This window comes from Bacidia gigantensis (assembly GCF_019456465.1).
Source record: "Bacidia gigantensis strain McMullin 20006 chromosome Unknown contig_125, whole genome shotgun sequence".
In the NCBI taxonomy this organism is placed as follows: domain Eukaryota; kingdom Fungi; phylum Ascomycota; class Lecanoromycetes; order Lecanorales; family Ramalinaceae; genus Bacidia; species Bacidia gigantensis.
In genome coordinates this window covers 196,659-215,149 of record NW_025408591.1, presented here as the reverse complement: position 1 = coordinate 215,149, position 18,491 = coordinate 196,659, and the positions used below count along the sequence as shown (strand labels likewise).

At 50.0% G+C, this 18,491-nt stretch overlaps 7 protein-coding genes across 7 annotated transcripts; 4 read left to right on the top strand and 3 right to left on the bottom strand.

Annotated features, from left to right (window-relative positions):
• Positions 1-248: 248 nt before the first annotated feature.
• KY384_000879 (uncharacterized protein) lies at positions 249-1,255 on the bottom strand (the record flags this gene model as incomplete). The annotated part of the gene is given in 2 exon segments (XM_044809412.1): positions 249-770; positions 782-1,255. 2 exon segments carry the CDS (start codon positions 1,253-1,255, stop codon positions 249-251), a joined length of 996 nt encoding a protein of 331 aa, XP_044673319.1.
• Positions 1,256-1,725: 470 nt separating this feature from the next.
• KY384_000878 (uncharacterized protein) lies at positions 1,726-3,736 on the bottom strand (the record flags this gene model as incomplete). The annotated part of the gene is made up of 3 exons (XM_044809411.1): positions 1,726-2,845; positions 3,034-3,608; positions 3,656-3,736. The coding sequence occupies 3 exons, from the start codon at positions 3,734-3,736 to the stop codon at positions 1,726-1,728; spliced, it is 1,776 nt and encodes a 591-aa protein (XP_044673318.1).
• Positions 3,737-5,002: 1,266 nt separating this feature from the next.
• KY384_000877 (uncharacterized protein) lies at positions 5,003-7,754 on the top strand (the record flags this gene model as incomplete). The annotated part of the gene is made up of 3 exons (XM_044809410.1): positions 5,003-5,945; positions 5,994-6,280; positions 6,327-7,754. The coding sequence occupies 3 exons, from the start codon at positions 5,003-5,005 to the stop codon at positions 7,752-7,754; spliced, it is 2,658 nt and encodes an 885-aa protein (XP_044673317.1).
• Positions 7,755-9,745: 1,991 nt separating this feature from the next.
• Positions 9,746-12,894, top strand: KY384_000876 (uncharacterized protein; the record flags this gene model as incomplete). The annotated part of the gene is made up of 2 exons (XM_044809409.1): positions 9,746-9,954; positions 10,011-12,894. The coding sequence occupies 2 exons, from the start codon at positions 9,746-9,748 to the stop codon at positions 12,892-12,894; spliced, it is 3,093 nt and encodes a 1,030-aa protein (XP_044673316.1).
• A 922-nt stretch (positions 12,895-13,816) lies between these two features.
• Positions 13,817-14,623, bottom strand: KY384_000875 (uncharacterized protein; the record flags this gene model as incomplete). The annotated part of the gene is made up of 2 exons (XM_044809408.1): positions 13,817-14,369; positions 14,475-14,623. 2 exons carry the CDS (start codon positions 14,621-14,623, stop codon positions 13,817-13,819), a joined length of 702 nt encoding a protein of 233 aa, XP_044673315.1.
• A 1,315-nt stretch (positions 14,624-15,938) lies between these two features.
• Positions 15,939-16,614, top strand: KY384_000874 (uncharacterized protein; the record flags this gene model as incomplete). The annotated part of the gene is made up of 2 exons (XM_044809407.1): positions 15,939-16,080; positions 16,127-16,614. 2 exons carry the CDS (start codon positions 15,939-15,941, stop codon positions 16,612-16,614), a joined length of 630 nt encoding a protein of 209 aa, XP_044673314.1.
• Positions 16,615-16,980: 366 nt separating this feature from the next.
• On the top strand, positions 16,981-17,893 carry KY384_000873 (uncharacterized protein; the record flags this gene model as incomplete). Its single annotated transcript, XM_044809406.1, has 2 exons — positions 16,981-17,241; positions 17,798-17,893. The coding sequence occupies 2 exons, from the start codon at positions 16,981-16,983 to the stop codon at positions 17,891-17,893; spliced, it is 357 nt and encodes a 118-aa protein (XP_044673313.1).
• Positions 17,894-18,491: the final 598 nt, after the last annotated feature.

Sequence of the window (18,491 nt, the reverse complement as noted above, 5' to 3'; positions counted from 1 at the left end):
AGCTTGGAATATGCTCGCGAGCATTTGTCCAATTGAGTGGGAAGAGCGATGAAAATGATATCGACGTCAACAAAGACATGAGTCTGCAGGAGGACAATATTATTGCTAGCAAGCATTACGAGGGTAATTGCCAACATCAGCAACGAGCCTAGCGCAAGCAGAGCGCACAGTAAAAACCGAGAGTAGACCTTTAGTAGTGTGAGCTGCATCAAATCAGTAGCTATTTATACATGCTATAGCCAGTACTTCTACTCGTCTTCTTCTTCGTCTTCTTCCTCATCTTCTTCTTGCTCTTCGTCTTCCTCGTCATCTTCATCCTCCTCACCATCCACCTCGACTTCGTCCTCCACAAGACCGCGTCCTCTGCTGCTTCTACCCCCACCATTACCACCGCTACCGCGTGAAGGTCGACCCCTTTTCCTCCTGGGCTGTTCTACCTCTTCTTCCTCCTCCCTATCCTCATCTCCCTCCCTCTCGTCCGCCTGCACATCAGCAACCTCCATCGCCCTAATCCCCTCCCCAAGACTCCTAACCAACCTCCTCTCCACCTCCTCCCTAACTCCCTTCTCCCGATCCCTATTTGCCCTACCACCAGCACCACGTCCCCTCCCTCCCCTAACAGTACCACCACCACCAGCTCCATCACCACCAATATCACTCACACCATAAACCCCCCTAACCAACCCCGCAACCCCCGTATCCCCAACCTCCACCTTTCCCCTCGCGCCCACGAAAAACTCCACCGTCTCCTCCCCCCTCCCCCTCCGTCCCTCTCCCGCACTTTCACCAAATACCCCTCCTTCACCATCCTCTTCAGCGCCTCTCCCGTCCTCATCCCCCCCAACACATATTCCTCCGCATTAACCCGCTTCAAATGCTTCTCCAGCCTCTGCTCCGGCAGCGACCGCGACGGCGACAGATAAATCAACGAGATAATAAACGTCGCGAGGCCAGTGTATGCGCCTTCTTCCTCTGCAGTAGGCACGAGCGATGGGGTGATGATGGAAGGAAGCCGGTAGCGAGCGGGCAGCGTGCTGGTTAGTGTGAAGCTCTTGTTTCCCCCTGCTGCTGCGCCGGAGCCAGCTTGGGTTCCCCCACCAGCGGCGTTGCGCTGCGCAGCGCGTTTTTCGCGCACGCTTTTCTCTTCCTGCCCCCGCGCTGGGAGGACCGTTAGTTCCATGCCGAATACCGCACGCAGTTTCTCGTTTGCGTCTTTTATTACGGAGTTCGTTTGTCGGCCTGTGTGCGGTGGCATGCATTTTGAGGTTATGTCTGATCGCCGCAGGGGGAGGCGCGCGTAGGTGGTGCTGAGCGCGAGGCGGAGGAGTTTTTTGGAGGCGAGAGAGAGCGATGATGTGCTGGTGTCATTGTCGTTGCTGTTGGGTTCCGAGTCGGAGGTATTGGGCGTGCTGGATGTGGAGGGGGAAGAGGATTGGGCGGGGAGTCGGCGGCGGGTTGCTGGAGGGGGTGAGGCGGAGGGTTCGGGAGCCTTGGAGGGGGATTAGTGCGAGGGTGATTGGGGTGGAAGGATATACGTACAGATCGTCGTTTGCGGTTTATTGTGGGCATTTTAGAGTGGGAATGGTGAAGCTGCGGTTGGGATTGTAGTTGGTTGCACGACATAGATCTGAAGACGCGATTTTTTGCAAGTGAAGACTTGCCAAGACTTTGTGAAGAGACTGCAGCCTTGGCAGGTTTTCTTGAATTCTTTCATTATTTAGTCTCCTACGCCGCATCATTATCTCCCACGCTGTCAACAGCCATACCTTTATCCCCTGTTACTCTCCTCTCCTCCCGCCTCCTCTGCACCCACGATCCCAATTCCGCCCAGATCTCCTCCTTCTCCTTCTTACTCAGACTAGCAGCCAGCCCGCTCGTGCTCGTCGCCACAAACACCTTTGCCCCGTCCCATAAGTCCTCATCATCGGCATCATCTTCTTTCTTATCTGCTCCTCGCTTCGGCTTTTCGAAGAAATTATTGCTCTTCTTCTTGGGCCGTCTCCCCATGTTCTCTCCTTTATCCTGAAATCCATATTTGAACTCCTGCTTCTTCATTGCCTTCCCGTGTCTCCACTTCCATACCGCTTCCCAAATACTCTTGCCAACGAGACACACCACCTCTGGCTTCCATTTCCGAATCTTCTCGTCTAGCTCGCCCGCTCCGACCACCATCTCTTCTTTGCTCAACTCCGACCCATCCCTCGTGGCTCTTGATACGATATTGGTGTTACCTATGGAGTACTTCTCTGGTAAAATTACGTACTCAGAAGGAGCAAGGCGGCGGTCGGGACTCAATCCAGACGTGTGAAGGAGGTACCAGTAAAGATTTGAAGGATGCGCGTAAGGGTGGCCCTTGGTGGCGGTTTGGATGCCTGGATTAAGGCCTACCGTGACACACAAGAGGTTGGGAATTAGAGTATCTGTGAGAGGAGGTAGATGGTCATAGGTGCTGGGTGGGGCATAGCCTTTCGCTCGGCGCCCTTTGTCTTCGTTGGTGTTCTTGCGGACGAGGCATTTCGGGTTTGGCATATCTTTGTCGGCGCGTTTGCGTTTCAATGGCTGTGAGGAAGCTGGAGTCGATGCAGTTGACTCTGGCCCCGCAACAATTGAATGTGGATCATCAAGTCCGCTCTCTGACGCGTCCGGTTGACCTACAGACTTTTTAGGGCTGATATAAGAATCCAGGCTTCCTGAACTCGAGGGATTGAGTTTCGGCTTCGCGGCTTTCTTTCGTGAGGCCATTCCAGGTGTTGCGACTGATGCAATTTGCGAAAGGCTTTTGTTTAGTATCGAAGAGGGTTCGCATTCATGGTTGAAAATGAGGGGCGATGCCTCGCAAGGATTACTAGATCAGCCGTCGATGCGCTGTTAAACCAGCTTGGCATAAGGCCTGAGCAACATGCTTAGGAAATATTATGCACGCATATGCAAGTTATGCGGATTGCAAATGATTATAATTTCTGGCGGTGTGATCCTGGAGTCAGGGCTGTTGAAAGCCATTAAATGATACGTTTATGAGTAGACTATCTGGACGTGACATTTTTCCTTATCCACTCCTCTACTTTAGCTGCAATCTCGAGGTTGTTTCTCTCCAAGAAGACAAAATGTGCATTGCCATGGATTTCAGCATGTGGAAGGTCCAAAAAATCCACAATTACGCCACCTTGTTGAAGATACCGTACTGTGCAATAATCATATGCAGCATGGTAGCTCGCCTGCGACGTGACCACTAGATGTGGAATTTTGGCCAAATTGACCAATCGTCTTGCTGGGGACGCTTGTAGGATACAGTCGCTTAGACCAGGTCCAGGAGGAGGCAATGTCATGTACGGCAAGGCCGTAGCAGGATCCACAACCGGTGGATCATACTCAATCGGAATGTTGGTGAGGCCATATGGACGTGCAATAGCAGTGCTATTTCTGAGAATGCGATCTTCGAACGGTGGGCCTTGCGGCTCGAGACTGATGAGTGCCCTCACTGATGCCGGCCGGGTGTCTGCTATCAGGAAGCCGAGCGGCCCTGCTTGGGAATGAGTGATAACGATTGCAGGGCCAATCCGATCCAGAAGAGCAGCACCAGCACGTTGAGTAATATTTTGTACGATTATCTGACAACAAATCAACCTTAAAAGTTTTCAGGGGGAAGTGCCCATACGGTATCGTTCTGGAATTGGACTTGAGAGGCGTAGAAAGCGTCGAAGATAGGATCACCCTTCAATCCCGTCTTGCTTGACATGTCAACGGTTTTGTGTATGAGTGGAGTGTCTTTTGATTCATATCTCCACATAGACTAGGACAGTATCACTTACACCAGGCCATTGAGTATGTAGATGTGCTTGCGGCCATAGATGATAATTCTGGACCCCGGTAAAATACTTTGAGATGTATTCGGCTGAGTATGTTGCCAATGAGCCATAGCCAGGCGAGTATGCGGAGCGACCTCGCTGTGGTTGATCTACTAGGTAGACGACGTACCCACGCCGAAGAAACCAAGAAGCCCATCCTTCGCGCCCATCAGGTGTATTGAGCCAGTTCTACATCCGAATTTTAGCTTTTTTTTGGTTCGGGGCCAGGGCTGGACATGATGCTCGTCTCACCGTGCCAGTCTGAGCTTGTCCATGTAGGAAGACAATGGGCTCTCTCTGCGTCATTCCACCTGGCGGCAGCAGGCTTTCGACGTACATCTGGTCTTGAAATAGGTGCATGCCGGTGCCATCCTATTTGGCAAGTCAGACAACGCCAGTATTGATTCGTGAATCACGGTCTAGAAGGTCAGCATACATCCACGTAGTTGCCTCCGACGTAGAAGTAGCTGCGACTAGCTAGCACTTCATTGGAACCTATTGCACCAATCGACGCAGAAGTACAGCAGAAAAGCCTGCTAATAAGCATGAACAGGAAGATCATCGTGATGCTGTATGTCAAAAGAGATACACGCCCACAAAGCGCAGTCAAGTATTTCGTCGAACGCGAAAAGAAGACAATGATTGAGTGCGAACATGCAATTCAGTTCCACGCTTTTTGAGGTAAGCAGTAAGAGACCAAGCGTAGAATTCGAAAAAGGAAGCTGATCAGCAGCGTGCATCGGCGTGCAGCGGGCGAGTCTTGACTATTTATATGGTTCCGCACATGAGCCACCTAGAAGCTGTTGAGCTTGCTATAGGGTCAAAGAGTTGCTCTGCACGTTAGATGTTGAAAAAGCAAAGAGTGCCCGTCATTCGCACGCAACTCAGTGTAAATTGGTGCACAAAGCCTGAGAACCCGGGAAGTTGGTCTGATAGAGTAATGTACTTCTCCTACTATAATCGGCTTCAATACGAGGACTGGCAACAATGTTGATTCGTAGCATATCACTTCAAATGTTCAAAGCCAGAGAGTGAACCAGCAGAAAAATCATGGTGCAGGGCGCTGTTTCGTCCGCCGTAGTGACTTATTTCCGCGCAAACTCCGAGTTGAAGAAAGTTCAACAGCTGCATGAACTTGGATGTTTGTTGCAAGTCTGATGTCCGTCGTCCCCTCTAGAACATGGACGAGGCTTCCCATTTATCTACGGTATCGATACAGAGTCGTATCAAATCGTCAATTAGCTCGAAGTCTACCCCAAGCCATTACAATCCACAGCCCTAGACGCTTCTCTAACCATCCCGTTCGATGTCAAGAAGCAGCTGTACATGCATTCAACGATCAGCCCCCAGGTCCTACGCTTCCCATTATCTACGAACCGTACGATGGACCGATCATCACATACGAGCCAAACGATCACCCTTCGCAAGATGAGCAATACACGCGCAAACTTACCTTGGGCATAGATGTTTTAGGAGAGCCTGCCGAAGTTCTCGTGCTAGATCATCAAGAGCCACGAACCAGGCCAAACAATTTTAAAAGCAGAGGAATACATGATGAAGAAGAAGTGAAGACTCCACTAAGCCCCTCGGAGCTCTTACAAGCCATCGATGAAGAACGTGGGATCGTCGACATGGAGCAGGCTTGCGACAATATTGAGAGGGTCCGCGCGACATATTTGTCGAAACACGTGGCAAGCGAAGAGACGTCCAACAAAGCCCGATTTGATGATTTGGTATCAAGCCTCAGTGATGGTTTTACTACAGCCCACCTACGTGCATATCTTCAACGTGCTCAGCAAGCCGATGTCTATGAGACAGACCTTCAGCACAGCTTCCAATGTCCGAGATATTCAAGATCAGCATGGCGCGCTGCCACCGCCTCTACTTCTAAAATGGTAGTTCCAGCCCTGATGGAAGCGTTTGGGACAAAAGGACCCAGCGAGGGTTCAATCCACATTCCCGCTCGCGCCAGAAAGGATGAACTCATACAAACCTTGATTGCCAAAGTTTGGCGACTGAGAGACCCGAGTGCAGAAAGCGAATTGGGAGATGTCGAAATGCGGCTCCTTGCTAAGGACTTTGACCTGATCACTACGCATCGTATGCCTCTCCAGATCCGCTGACCGGCTTCGCTAATACATTATGTAGCGAAACAAATCTTGAAGAGAATCTCTGATACCTTCGGTATTAAGCTTGAGGCCTTCAAGCCACATAAGATCATACGAATACGGTCCGACTTCGACACCTGTGGTGACGTCTTTGTGCTCCTCAAACGCACGATCGAAAGTATTGCCTCTTCGATTGTCACTGTGCGCATAGCGGATCGGACAGAGATAGGCACCTCTCGTCGAGCGAGAATCCTTGAGCAAACAGGAAAAGCAACAGGCACTGTGGTTGCATTGGCTTCGTCGCCTCATTCAGGCTCTGTCGCGGAGGTCAGGACCTCGTACTCCCTATTCTGCCAAGCTGACTAAATGAAAGTTTGAAGTTCACTACCTTGAGCGAGAAAGAAGGGCTCTTGAGGGTGTTCGAAGAATGCTGGTTACTAAACTTGGAGGGAGTCAGATCAAGCAAGAGAGGTTGCACATAGGAGCACTACTTTATTCGTCCTCGCTTTCGATCAGTCCATGCAATTCGCACGATAGTATTTCCATGCAGGGTAAGCAGGATCAGCGGTCGAGATACGTGAAGGTTGCGCCGGTGGGGCAGAGTAGTCTATCAAGTATGAGAAAAGATGACCTCGATCTAAAGAGGGACAAGGCTTACCACAAGAAATCTTTTCATGATAGTCTTCGGGCTTTGAAGGCATTAAGTCGATTTGCTCAGCAAGGCGAAGTCTCGGCCGACGCCCGTTGGTCAGCAGAACCAACATACATTTCTACTGCACAGTCTGGAGAGGTAAGCTTTCCAGAGGAGCAGGCGCACAACACACGAGAGCAGCTTGTGGGAAGACTCGATCTCCGTAAAGCGCTCAATGTTCGCCTACACGCTCAATTGATTCGTTTCAAAAGAGCATTTAGGTCACGTGGAGCCGCTTTACTATCATTGATAAATGAGAAGCAAATTAAACAACCGGAACATCAGGAGTATGAAGCTTTAGAACACCGTCACAAGCACAAAGATTACTTACTTATATCATTGACACCGAATTTACAGCCAGGGCATCCCGTGGCTTCGGTGGCTGTCTTGCCTGAGCTGGAGCTCAAGATCTTAATCGATGATGAAACCAATTCAGTCAAGCTTTCCGAAGCAAATCTTGTGATGCGAGAAATCGACATAGACATTCTTATGCCTGGAAACACCTCGGATATTCGCTTGAGTAGACGCGCTTTTCTTCGCTCCGAGCATTTCGACCCTATAATCCAGAGATTTGTTAATGAAAGCAATTTCGACGTTTGGGGGAACGAGCGGCTTACCACACCAAATCAGCTTACTCTGCACGTGCCCCAACATGCTATTTGGCCACATGCCGCAAGAAAAACACAGCCTCCAAGTTATTCGGATATGAAAGGTGGTCTTACCGTTGACTATATCGTTACAGGGTTGGAACATCGCTCAAGCATCGTCACGACTTACAATGCAAATACCGATATGCATTACAACATGATTGAAGCTGGGCGTACTGGAGGACGCCGGGAGGAGATTGTTTTGATCAATCAGCCCTTGACCGCCGCTGAGGAAATGAAGCTGAAGCAGCCGCCGAAGAATACCAGTGCGCGAAAATTGAAAGGCCCTCAGGCCAAGCGAGATAGATCAGAGCTGAAAAGAGCGCAAAAGCTGTGGGATTCAGCACATCAGCTGATAGCGGAGGCAGCGAGTATGCAAAGATCGACCCCTCGAGCCTTCGTCCGACGACGAGAAAATCCTAGGCACGAAGGTTACTATAGCCTAGATTTACATAAAAAATGAAAGTCGAAACTTCAATTGCCACGTCGCAGTTTCGATCGCTTTTCAAAAAAGCAGGGATGCGTCGCTGATGCGCATGTGGAAAGATGAAGGGAACCAACTCGTAATGGAAAAGTCCAAATCAGCAGTCTCAGACTCAAGAACCTTCAGTATGCATCGGCTGCGAAAACAGAGACAGTGTGTGGTCGAGGCTTGAGGGCAGAAAATCGGAGGATAGAGCAGACAGGCATAGAAAGGGCCTCTCGAGAAGACATACACGGGGATTAAGCTGATCATCAGCGAAAGAGATAACTTTGAAGGCGTTTGATGTGTTATGAGACCTACAGCAAAGGCTTCGATGGCTCGGACCAACTCCAATTCATGACGTGGCTGGCTTTGCGCAAATCTCACCTGTGGTTGATATGCTTTGACGTGGCTGAATTTGGCGCCCGAAAGGTGTGCAATTTGGCGGGTTGTGAGACTATGGGGGCAGCAGTTGTGAACGAGATATACAATGTGGGCTCTAGGCCTTCTCGAAGTTTCGGAGCAAAGCTCCTGTATCTAGAAATTCTACTCAAAAAGACGATATTCCCCAATGGATATTTTCGAGGTGGCTGAAGCTGTGGGGTTGGGCGTTGACAATGCCTCGATCAGACTTTTATGTCATCATCACTATTCAATTGCAGAGTGATTCTGTCGAGGCTTTGTTGTCATTTGCAGCACCTAAGGTGCAGCGTTACCAACATTATGATCGTGTAGAGATTGCCTAAGGAAATGTATCACATACACATCAAAAGATAACAATCGTATAGATCTGTGGATAAAGCTTCCATGTGTGTGGGGACTTCTCGGAGAGATCTGACGGACGCCCCGCCCCGCTCGGCTTGAGACAGGCGTTCATGCAGGCATCTGACCAATCAAAATCAAGTATCTCTTGGCAAAGGAGCGGAACCTGCGCGGCTTTTCATCTCACCTCCACATTGTTGAGACCTACACCGAAGACGCATGACTGAATACAAAACGGACTCCGGGCGCATCTCGAATAGCGCACATCCAGATAAGCTCCCATAGCAAAGGACACGAGCTTTGGTCTCGACGAGCATAAGCCAGCGTAACGCCTGTTTAGGGTGGCTGAACCTGGATTCTCACTCGGTTTCTCACGCCCGTGAGTGGCGTGAAAGCGTACCGAGGTAGCAGTAAGCCTTGGAAAGCTAGAGTAAGATGCCAAAAAAACTGATACGGACTTTGCATTAGGCACAACGTCCAGGGCGCAAAGCCAATTCAAGCCGGCGCATCTAGATTCCTCGGCGGTCATAGGCAGCTCTGGGCCAGGTTCGAACTGATTCGCACTTGCTGTAAGTAAGTAATGTGTTTTTCAAGGCTGAAAGAATACTTGCGCTTCGTTTGAACCTGCCAACTTCAAATCTTCGCGAAGATTTACGGAGGCTGCATGTTAGAAGTTTGTACTAATCTAAACCGAATATAAGGTAGAGCTTAGGCCAACGAGGCATCTAGAAACTGAAACACATTTGCAACCGGCTAAATTAATATATGCAAAGTTTCTTGCAGCCCGTCTGAAGCTTGAGCAGATATCAATGCGGTATGAACATCTCGCTTCAGATAAGTCGCACATTACTAAAAGCTAGTTCAAAGAGACATTAAGGCAGCCGTAAGTCAATGCAAGTTATTTTTAGCCTTTCTAATTAAGTTTCAAGATTAGTGGAGACGTTTACAGCCAATGCAATTGTGAATTGAGGGAGTTATAAGTTAATACAAAGCCTAATCGTACCCCGTTTCGCTCTAGCGCGAATTGAAACCTGCCGCGCAGGTATAAAAGCAAGCTCTCTCTCAGTCTCTTTCTCTCTCCTCGGGCGTAGTTGAAGAAGAATCACTGCGTCCACCAGGCTCCCCGCCAACCACGATACACCACAACAACCATACCAACCAACCAATTTTAAAACCAAAGACCATTAAAGCAACCAATTTTAAACATCCAAATCACTAAAACCGCCAAAATGAACACCCTCCACCAGACTTTGATGCCTAAGCATCAACTCCTCATCCACAAATGCTACCCACGATACCAGAAGAGCGAGGTCAGAGCAAACCCCTCTGAACTCAGCTACCTCCTCTACTACGCCTCTACAAGACGAAGCAAGCTACCAAAGGTGGCTTCATACCTCGACAAGAAAACTGCAAGTGACGTAAATAAGACCAAGACTGGGTAAGTCGAGCCTCATTTACCATCTATTACACCAGATTGCTGATATTTGTATACAGCAACATTCAAGTCACCCTTGAAATAGCCAAGTCGCTTATTGAAAAGACGCCTCGCGATCTTCCACTCTACGCCACATACATACTCCGTATTCTCCTAACCATTCTTCACTCCAAAGATCTCTCCACCATAGAGGAATCCGTTCCTGTCTTCGAAGCCTTTTGTCACCACAACTACGCAACCTTCTTCGCCGGCGAAAACAAATACGTCGAGCAGTATGAAGAAGTGATCGACACCTACGCAAGTTACGCTGCACTCAAACTCCCTTTCCAGCCAAAAGGTGGACTCAACGCACCAACAGCACTCCGATGGAGGATAGCTGGTCTCAAAGCCATGAAATGTGCAACGTCCTCAGAAGCTCTTGAAGCCGACAGCGGAACACAGATGAGCAAGATCATGCCAGCAATCCTACAGAACCTGCATGCAGGAGACGGACATAGCTTGACTGCCCTTCAACGACGCTCCACCGATGAGAAAAGCAATGACGACAATGCTCTCAGAAGGAGAATAAGCGTGGCTACTGTGCAGACTAACAAAGATCCATCACGACCTACGACTGCAGAAGTCGATGGCGCAACCGATGATGCTGATCGAATCGCAGAAGAAGAAGTGAGCTTGCTAGCCATCCAAGGCCTGAAGCAAATATTCACTCCCAACAATGGAAGTCAAATCCGTTCCGCAACAGACGCAATGCTCAAATTTGTCTGCACAAAGGCTCTTGAGAGACGACCTGCGACAAGCAGAAGCTCGCGCTCGCTCACTCGACCTTCATGGGCAAATACATTGACTGAAATGGTAACACAATGGGCACCAGTACAGGATCGCTTCATCATACTTATCACAATGGTTGATTATCTCGCTAAGATTCCCGCAACCGAAGATGGTCTGGAACAGCAAATCACTCTTGTCTCGCTAATTGACTGGTTGTTATCATCAGACGTGAACATGATCGGACTCAGTGTGATTGATGTTCTACTCAGTCTTCTAAAACAGATACTTGTGAATCTGCAACTACCCAGCGATTCGCTCCCACATCACCACCAGACAAAAGCTATTGATATATTCAAGAGTAACGATCCCGCTGAAAACAGTCAAGCAATGAAAGGCAGCGATGATGAGACACTACCTTCATCCAACCGCCAATTGCTACTGAACAAACTGCATCATTGCATCGGAAATCTCGTCACACATCTCTACTACTCTGATCAAGTCCTTGATATTGTAACCACCATACTCCAGCGTCTGAAACCGACCAGATCCACCAAAACCAGCCCCAAACGCCCAACATCCGCCAGTAACTCACTGTCAGAAGAACAAGCTTCCAAAGCAGCCTCAGAGAACCCTGAAGAATTCTTTTCTTTTGGCACCGCACGCGTGACAGCACTCAAAGCAATCAAGAGAGTCTTGATAGTTGCAAACGGAAAAACCACAGCAAAGAATGCTCCATCCATGGGACGCAGTCGTGCTGGCATCAAGGCTTGGGAGGGAACACAATGGCTCATGTATGACGAGGATCGAAGAGTGAGACGAGCTTACGTTGACGCCCTGATGACCTGGTTGTCACTAGAGATGAGCTCAAATGATGTGCGAGTACTGGAACATAACAAATTACAGAGGCGACCCTCAAAGAGAGAGGTCCGACCGAAAGACGGCATGAATAACGACGATCTGATGTTGAAGAAGGACACATCTTCGCTGAAGACGGACGATAGCAAGCCGCAACAGGACGATGCTACGCTGAAGAAGGACAGCAACATGTCGAAGACGAGCGTTAGCACGCCACAAATAGACGACATCACGTCTTTAAATGAGAGTGCTGCAACGAAAATGGATGAAGACCTGCCTCATAGAACATCTACGAATAGGCACAAAGCCTCTTGGGAAGAAACCCAACTCAAGGAAAAGTCAATATTCCTGCAGCAACTCCATCTAGCAGTCTACGAAACTGCCCTGGAGTCACCAGAATCGGAGCCAGACATCCTCCTCCTTCACTTACTCCTCGCCGACCTCGTCGAGCGCCTCGGCGTAAACGCCGTCGAAACCGGGCTGCCAATGATTTTGCGCCTACAAGAAGACATCAACAACGACCTAAAAGCCACCAACCCCATCGCCAAAATAAACATCGGCTCCCTCGTGCACGGCTACCTGTGGAAACTGACCTCCAAATTCGCCATCGAAGGCACGACCGTCGGCTTCGTGATCCAAAGCGAGATCCAGCGTCGCAAGCGCGCCGGCCTCTGGATGGACGGCATCCGCATCCCGCCCGGTCTCCTCGACGACATCCTCGCCGCCCCCTCGCGCGCTCGCACTTTCGACCCCAACCGCCCCTCCCCGTCAGAACTAGCAACCATGTCAATCCGGCCCTTCGACTCCCGCGCAGAGCTCGTCGACCGCATCGCCGCCTCCTACGCCGCTGCGCCCCCGCCTCCCACCGCGAGCCCGCCTGCCTCCCCCACCCGCATCTTCAGCACCGACAACCCGGCCTTTGCGAAGGTGGAGGAGCTGCCGCAGAAGATGCGCGATACCATGCTCAATGGGCCCGAATTCCGCCCTAGCACGTCCAGTTCCGCCGCGGGTGAGGACCCGGATGCTAATCTTGCGGCGCTGAGAGGCGAGCCGCCTCGTCCCAGTGGCGAGTATGCTGATGAGGTCCCCCCCGTGCCGCCGCTGCCGACGACGATTCCAGTGCCGACGAGGCCGCTGAGCCAGGGGTTGCCGCCTGGGCATCCTGGTTTGGCGGCCGGGAGTAAGGAGAGGAGGCAGGAGAGACGGAGTACGAGTGGGAAGGAAGGCGTGGATGTTGATGCCTTGTTGGCTAGTATTGATGTTGGGAAGGGGGAGGGGAGGAAGTGGAGACAGGGAAGGAGGATGGGGCCGCCTTCTTAGGCGTGGTTTTCTTTGTAAAAGTTTTGATTCGCCTGTTTTTCTTTTGTTCTTGGGTGGAGATGACGTAATGAGTGATGAGAGATGAGTATAGAAGGTAGTATCAATTAGTGAACCAATAGATCGCGGTGTTTTTCATTATTCTCTCGCTTGCTAGTGCCTTTTGCAGATCTAAAAATGACTTTTAGACCAGTGCCAGTTGATTCCTTGAGTCTTTTAGTCAGGTCTATAATGAAAGCCTACCTTTTTCCTCCTCTTGCAAAAGCCCTCAGTGGGCAGAGAGGGTAGATACAAGACCTCTATACCCCGTAAGTGCCTCTTACACACCTAACAGCTACTACACAAACCAGTGCCAGTCAATTTCTTAAGTCTAGCAGCTATTATCACCACTACGAAACCCCACCCCATCCTCTCACAACATCCTCCATAGGTAAACAAGGCATACAAAAGCCCTAAAACGATAAACCACCTCCCACAAAAGTCCACCCTCAATCACTTCCCCACCTCATAGCCTGCAAGATATCATACGCAACAACCAACTGGAACCTTCCGAAAATAATCTATCGACTAACGCTTTGGTTCCATAAGTGTTCATTATACCTCTTACAACCATCTACGAACACTTCGTGGGCAGATACACGACTACGCGTTTAGTGACAGACTTTGTCAGAGATAATGAGGTTGCAGCCTCATGGACGGAGGTGGGGAGGGACAAAGTCTGAAGTAAGAGGAGAACTCGCTCATCGATTCAATGTGAGACACACATCGCAGGCTCCGCACGCGTACATATATGTCATATGATACACAACCCCCCTTTCCTTTGACTCACTTCCCCTTCAAACCCGCTCACATGTCTCCGCAACGTCTTCTCATCTTCTTCCACCGCCCCATCTTCCCCCTTGCCTCTCGCCCTCCTCGAATCCACCTACTTCTTCCTCGCAGCCAACGCCTTCTGCGCAGGCGTCAACCCCCCACTCATCCCCGTAACCGTCCCACCGACTTTCTTCCCCGCATCCCCCGCTCCCCCTACCTTCCCAGCCGCCGCCGCCCTCGTCCCGCCCGCTGGTCCCTTCGCCGCCGCCGGCGGTTTCGGCGCTGGCTTCGCAGGCGCTTTGGCCGGCGCCTTCGCAGTGGCTGCGGGTTTACCCGCATTGCCCGGCTTGCCAGTCACGTTCTTCCCCACGCCAGCAGGGGGCGCTTTCTTCGCTGCTCCACCTGCTGCACCCGTGGCTTTCTTCTGCGCAGCCGCAGGTGCTTTCTTCGCGGCACCAACGTTCGCACTCGCGCTCTTGGCGGCCTTGGACGGGGCCGAGGAGGTGGATGAGAGGCCTTTGTAGGATGTGGCGCCGCCGTAGGAGCGAGCGCTTTCTTTGCCCGAGGAGAGCCCGAGCGGGTTGTTGCCTGTGCCCTTGCGCACGCCTTCGGCGCCGGTGGCGTCGCGGACGTAGTTCGCGGTGTCGTTTACGTAGGAGGCGTACCTTGAGGTAGTGGGATTAGCTTGGATTCATATTGGTGTAGAGGGGAGTGAGAGGAGGAGAAGGGGAGACTGGGGGAAGGTTAGGTAACAGGTTGGGTAGACATACCCGTTAGCTGCACCGGCTACACTGTCGCCGAGGTTGCGGCCGGTGGAGGAGATGCCATCGCCAACAGATGAGATGGCGCCGCCGACTGCACCGCCTGCACCGGAGATGGCTGTGTTTGCGAAACTGTAGATGGGGTCGAGGAGGCCCATTGTTGCGGGTGAAGGTTCAGTTGAGTGCGAGTGAGAATGAGCGTGGAGATGAGGCGAGAGGGGTATGATTGGTGACTCGTGCGAGGATGGCTGAGGTGTAATGACTTTTCAATGTCGTGGATGAATGTAGTAAGTCCCGGAGAATTGGCTGTGATGGATTGTAGAGTACGTCTGGATCTGGACGTCGTGCAACATCAAGCTCCAAGTTTTTGGCGGATGATGGCCTGGTCCTATGACGCAGGGAGACAGGGGTCTGATTGGGTGGATAAAATAGGCGGTATCTTTCATTAGATCTGAAAACCGCCCATCTCCTATCTCTTGATTCTACCGCGTCTTCACGTTTGATTTCCATAAAGGCAAGGCTTTCTTGACCTTGTGGGGAAGACATCAGTTTCCAATTGAAGTTTGGTTCTTGCCGTGCGAATGACGTTTCCGTCATAAGACCGTTTCCACCTCATTTCCCTTGCATTAATTGACCGAATAATGTGCTCACTCCTGAAGTCAGCGAAACATGAGATGGAATTTTCAAGTCTGGGCCTGATCCAGTGGCCCCCAATATGTTTTCACGTGCTCACTTACGAGAGTATCTTGCAGTCCTCCTTGAAACCTTTCTTTTGGGCAAACAGTTTCACAGGCACAGCAAAACCAGTACCTCTTACCATTTATCGGAATAGCTGTTCCTTACGACTGACTCTTACTTCTTCACGAGCAAGTGTGCCTGCTGAGCAGAAGTAAATGCAGGCGAAATATCGGCCTCAGAAAACCGACGTTATTCAGGCATGCAGGCTTCCATGGTCGCATTGATCAAGCGAGGAAGAAGCTTTTACATTTCACAGTAACAACCATCTCGGGAGAAAGCCGAGGGTCAAGCCGTTCGTGGCACTTTGTTTAGCCTGACAGCGAAGCAATGTGGCGCCGAACAAGGCAGCTGGGAAAGTCACTACTGCAAGGCTTACCGAGCAATCACAATCAATTGCCACAAGCCACATTACCTTTTCAGCTGGAAGGCAAGTCTGGACTCTTCCAGATTGGACTTGACCGACCCATTGCCCAGGACAAGCCCAAACTAAACGACGGTCTCGGCCCAGTAGCTGGCTTAGACTTGCAGTAGTGGCTCTCAGTTCCCATTCGTCGGCTTTAAATATATGACATCGTGATAGATCTATCATGCTATCTTGAAGTATATTGCAATGAGTGATTTAGCTTAACAAGTAGCTTTTATTATACTAAATGGTAAATCTGGAGATGCTTCCTCAGCCTCCTGTCCATATTCCCCCTAACGTTACCAGTACATTTGCCGTCGCCCAATTCCAAAATGAACAATGCATACATTCCCGAAATAGAGATAGAGGACAGCTCCAAAACGGAGGAAAACGCCAACACAGCATTCAGACTACCTAAATTGGACGCACAATCCGATGCATTCGATGATGTGACCGAGCCCCCTGACTATCCCGGTAAAGCTTGTCATACTTATTTTCTTTATTCACTGATTTGGTGCAGGTGGATTCCGTCCGGATGGGTATGCAGATCTAGTGGCACAGCCAATGAATGCTCACTTCATGTGGGACACCTTTCGAAACAGGCCTCGAGTCACGATGAGACAAGACATAGGCTACGATGTCGGCCAACAATCTAAGTTCAGAGTCATGTTTTACAGAGGACTTGCTCAAGACAACGAAGAAGATGAAGGTTCTAACAAAAGATATGTGTTCATCCAAAGCGGTGCAAATTTGGTCCAATCCGACTTTTTCAATACATTCATACCTTACCAAGACCTCGCCGCTAGATTAGGTCCGGGTCGAGTCGATTTGTACCACATGGATCTTGACCAAGTTCTATATGGTGTCCTCCCGTTCCACGTCTGGTCGTCTTCTGGAACATTAAAGGAATTTGTTCCAAAGAAGTCTAATTTCGAGGCTTCCCTCGAGCTCTCGAATCCCCCTTACGGCTATGATGACCGAATGTTTCGGATGTACTACGGAAAGTGAAGTGGCTTCCTTGGACGTAATTTGGTGATGATGTGTCTTATAGCCTGGGCATCAGCGGCAACGTATCCTGCAAAGGAGTCTTCTAACGTTCTGACGAGATTCTTCAGTCAGCCGCTTGCGAATATTCAATTGCATTTTCGGATTAGAGTTTCACTCAAAGGAAATGAAAGTGAAACCAAAGCACACTTTGCAGAGCTGGTAAAGAAGATCATCCAAGAGACTTCACCATCTTCTTTCAAGCCAGTGGCCTTCTCCATTGATACTGTGTTTGATGTCCAAAACCTCAACGAAAAATGACCACACGGCAAGACCTGTGTAGGGTTTCATCCCCATTACCTGTACGACGTTTGGATCGACAACAACGTCATGGCTTTCCTCGACGAGACCCACCAATCCATGAAGCTAGAGACTTATGAACCCTCGGCCGATTGTGAGCTTACGGCTATGAATGGCATGAATATGGTGGCGTTGAAGGTAAGAGACCAAGCATTACCAAGGGTGCTTCCTTGCGGCGAATATGACAATATTACGGAAACGACTGTCACGTCTCTCAAAATCAATTCCGCTCGAAACAAGACAGGAATGCCTAGTCAAGTACAAGTGATGTCTGACAATCAAGCGTCTATGGTGAGCAATGAACAATATCTGATTATAGACCCAATGCTGAGACGTCTCTATCACAGATCGCTCAAATGATCTGGAAGCGGAAAGGTTACGGGGGTATCACAGATGCCGAGGTATGTAGTCTTGTAGTGAAGTTCCAAACTGGAATAACGATTGTCTATCTACTGGCTTCATCGTTCAGCATTTGCTTATGGTGGACTCGGCTCAAAGAGAAGCATCGACTCTTCTCAGCACGTCGACAATCTCATTTTGGGTACCAGGGCCGCGATGACCATGATGATGAGGTCAGTAGCTTCCTCGCCTCATACTTCTGCATTTACATCCCAAACATAGGCACGAAGCTTTTATCAAGCGCTTTGCTCTCAGAGAGGATGCTCCTGTGAAGGTGACAACAACACACGCATTCTGGCCAATAAATCCCCACCACCCTCCCGTCTCTTGGATGGCTCCATTTTTGAGCTACACGTTTAGCTGCGACACTGGTGACAAGCCTCTAATGCCAACGACATGTAATTTCTCAATGCGTGAGTGCCTTCTACCCCTGCGCTTTGATTTTGAGCTTGGACGCCATGTCGAGGCTCACTACTTTGGCTGGGCGGATAACAAGGTAGAAGATGATTACAGCGAGGAAGGGAGGCTACCAGGAGGGGCTTGATCGTCGTTGGTAAATGCAAGGGCTCCGTCGTAGGATATGGTCACGATGGTTTTACTTGAAGCTGTACAGTGTCTCCAGGAATAGGCGTTTCCTTGCACTAGCCTCGTGACGCCCGCTCGAGTTTCTGCTTTTGGCAAAGACTTATTGCACTTGGCTTTTCAATTCTTCTCTCAACTTTTCTTGACTTGATAGTCAATTCTGCCTTTGGCGACAAGAAACTCCAACTCTTTGTGACCGCCGAGCACACGATGCTTCGTGCACAGGCATGCATGCCCCAAGCGCGGAGCGTTCAGTGGTTCTAAAGACAACATGCAGCTCAGCCGAACCAACGAGCACAATGTTCTACTCCCTGTGCACCAATGAAATCGCGAAATTGACATGGAATCAGTCAACATAGCTAAAGTGGTAAATGAAGCTAGGGCGCCGGCCACGCTAGCGATCTCTTCTTTCGTCGACACTTCGTACCTCACACTCATCCATCATGCATCTCTTTCTGTAAGAATATCTTCAACATGCATGTTATCTTTCTGTTAAGCATTGTGATATCATATATCCTTGTGCCTGCATTGAGCAGAATCACGGAGTCGCATGCGGTGCA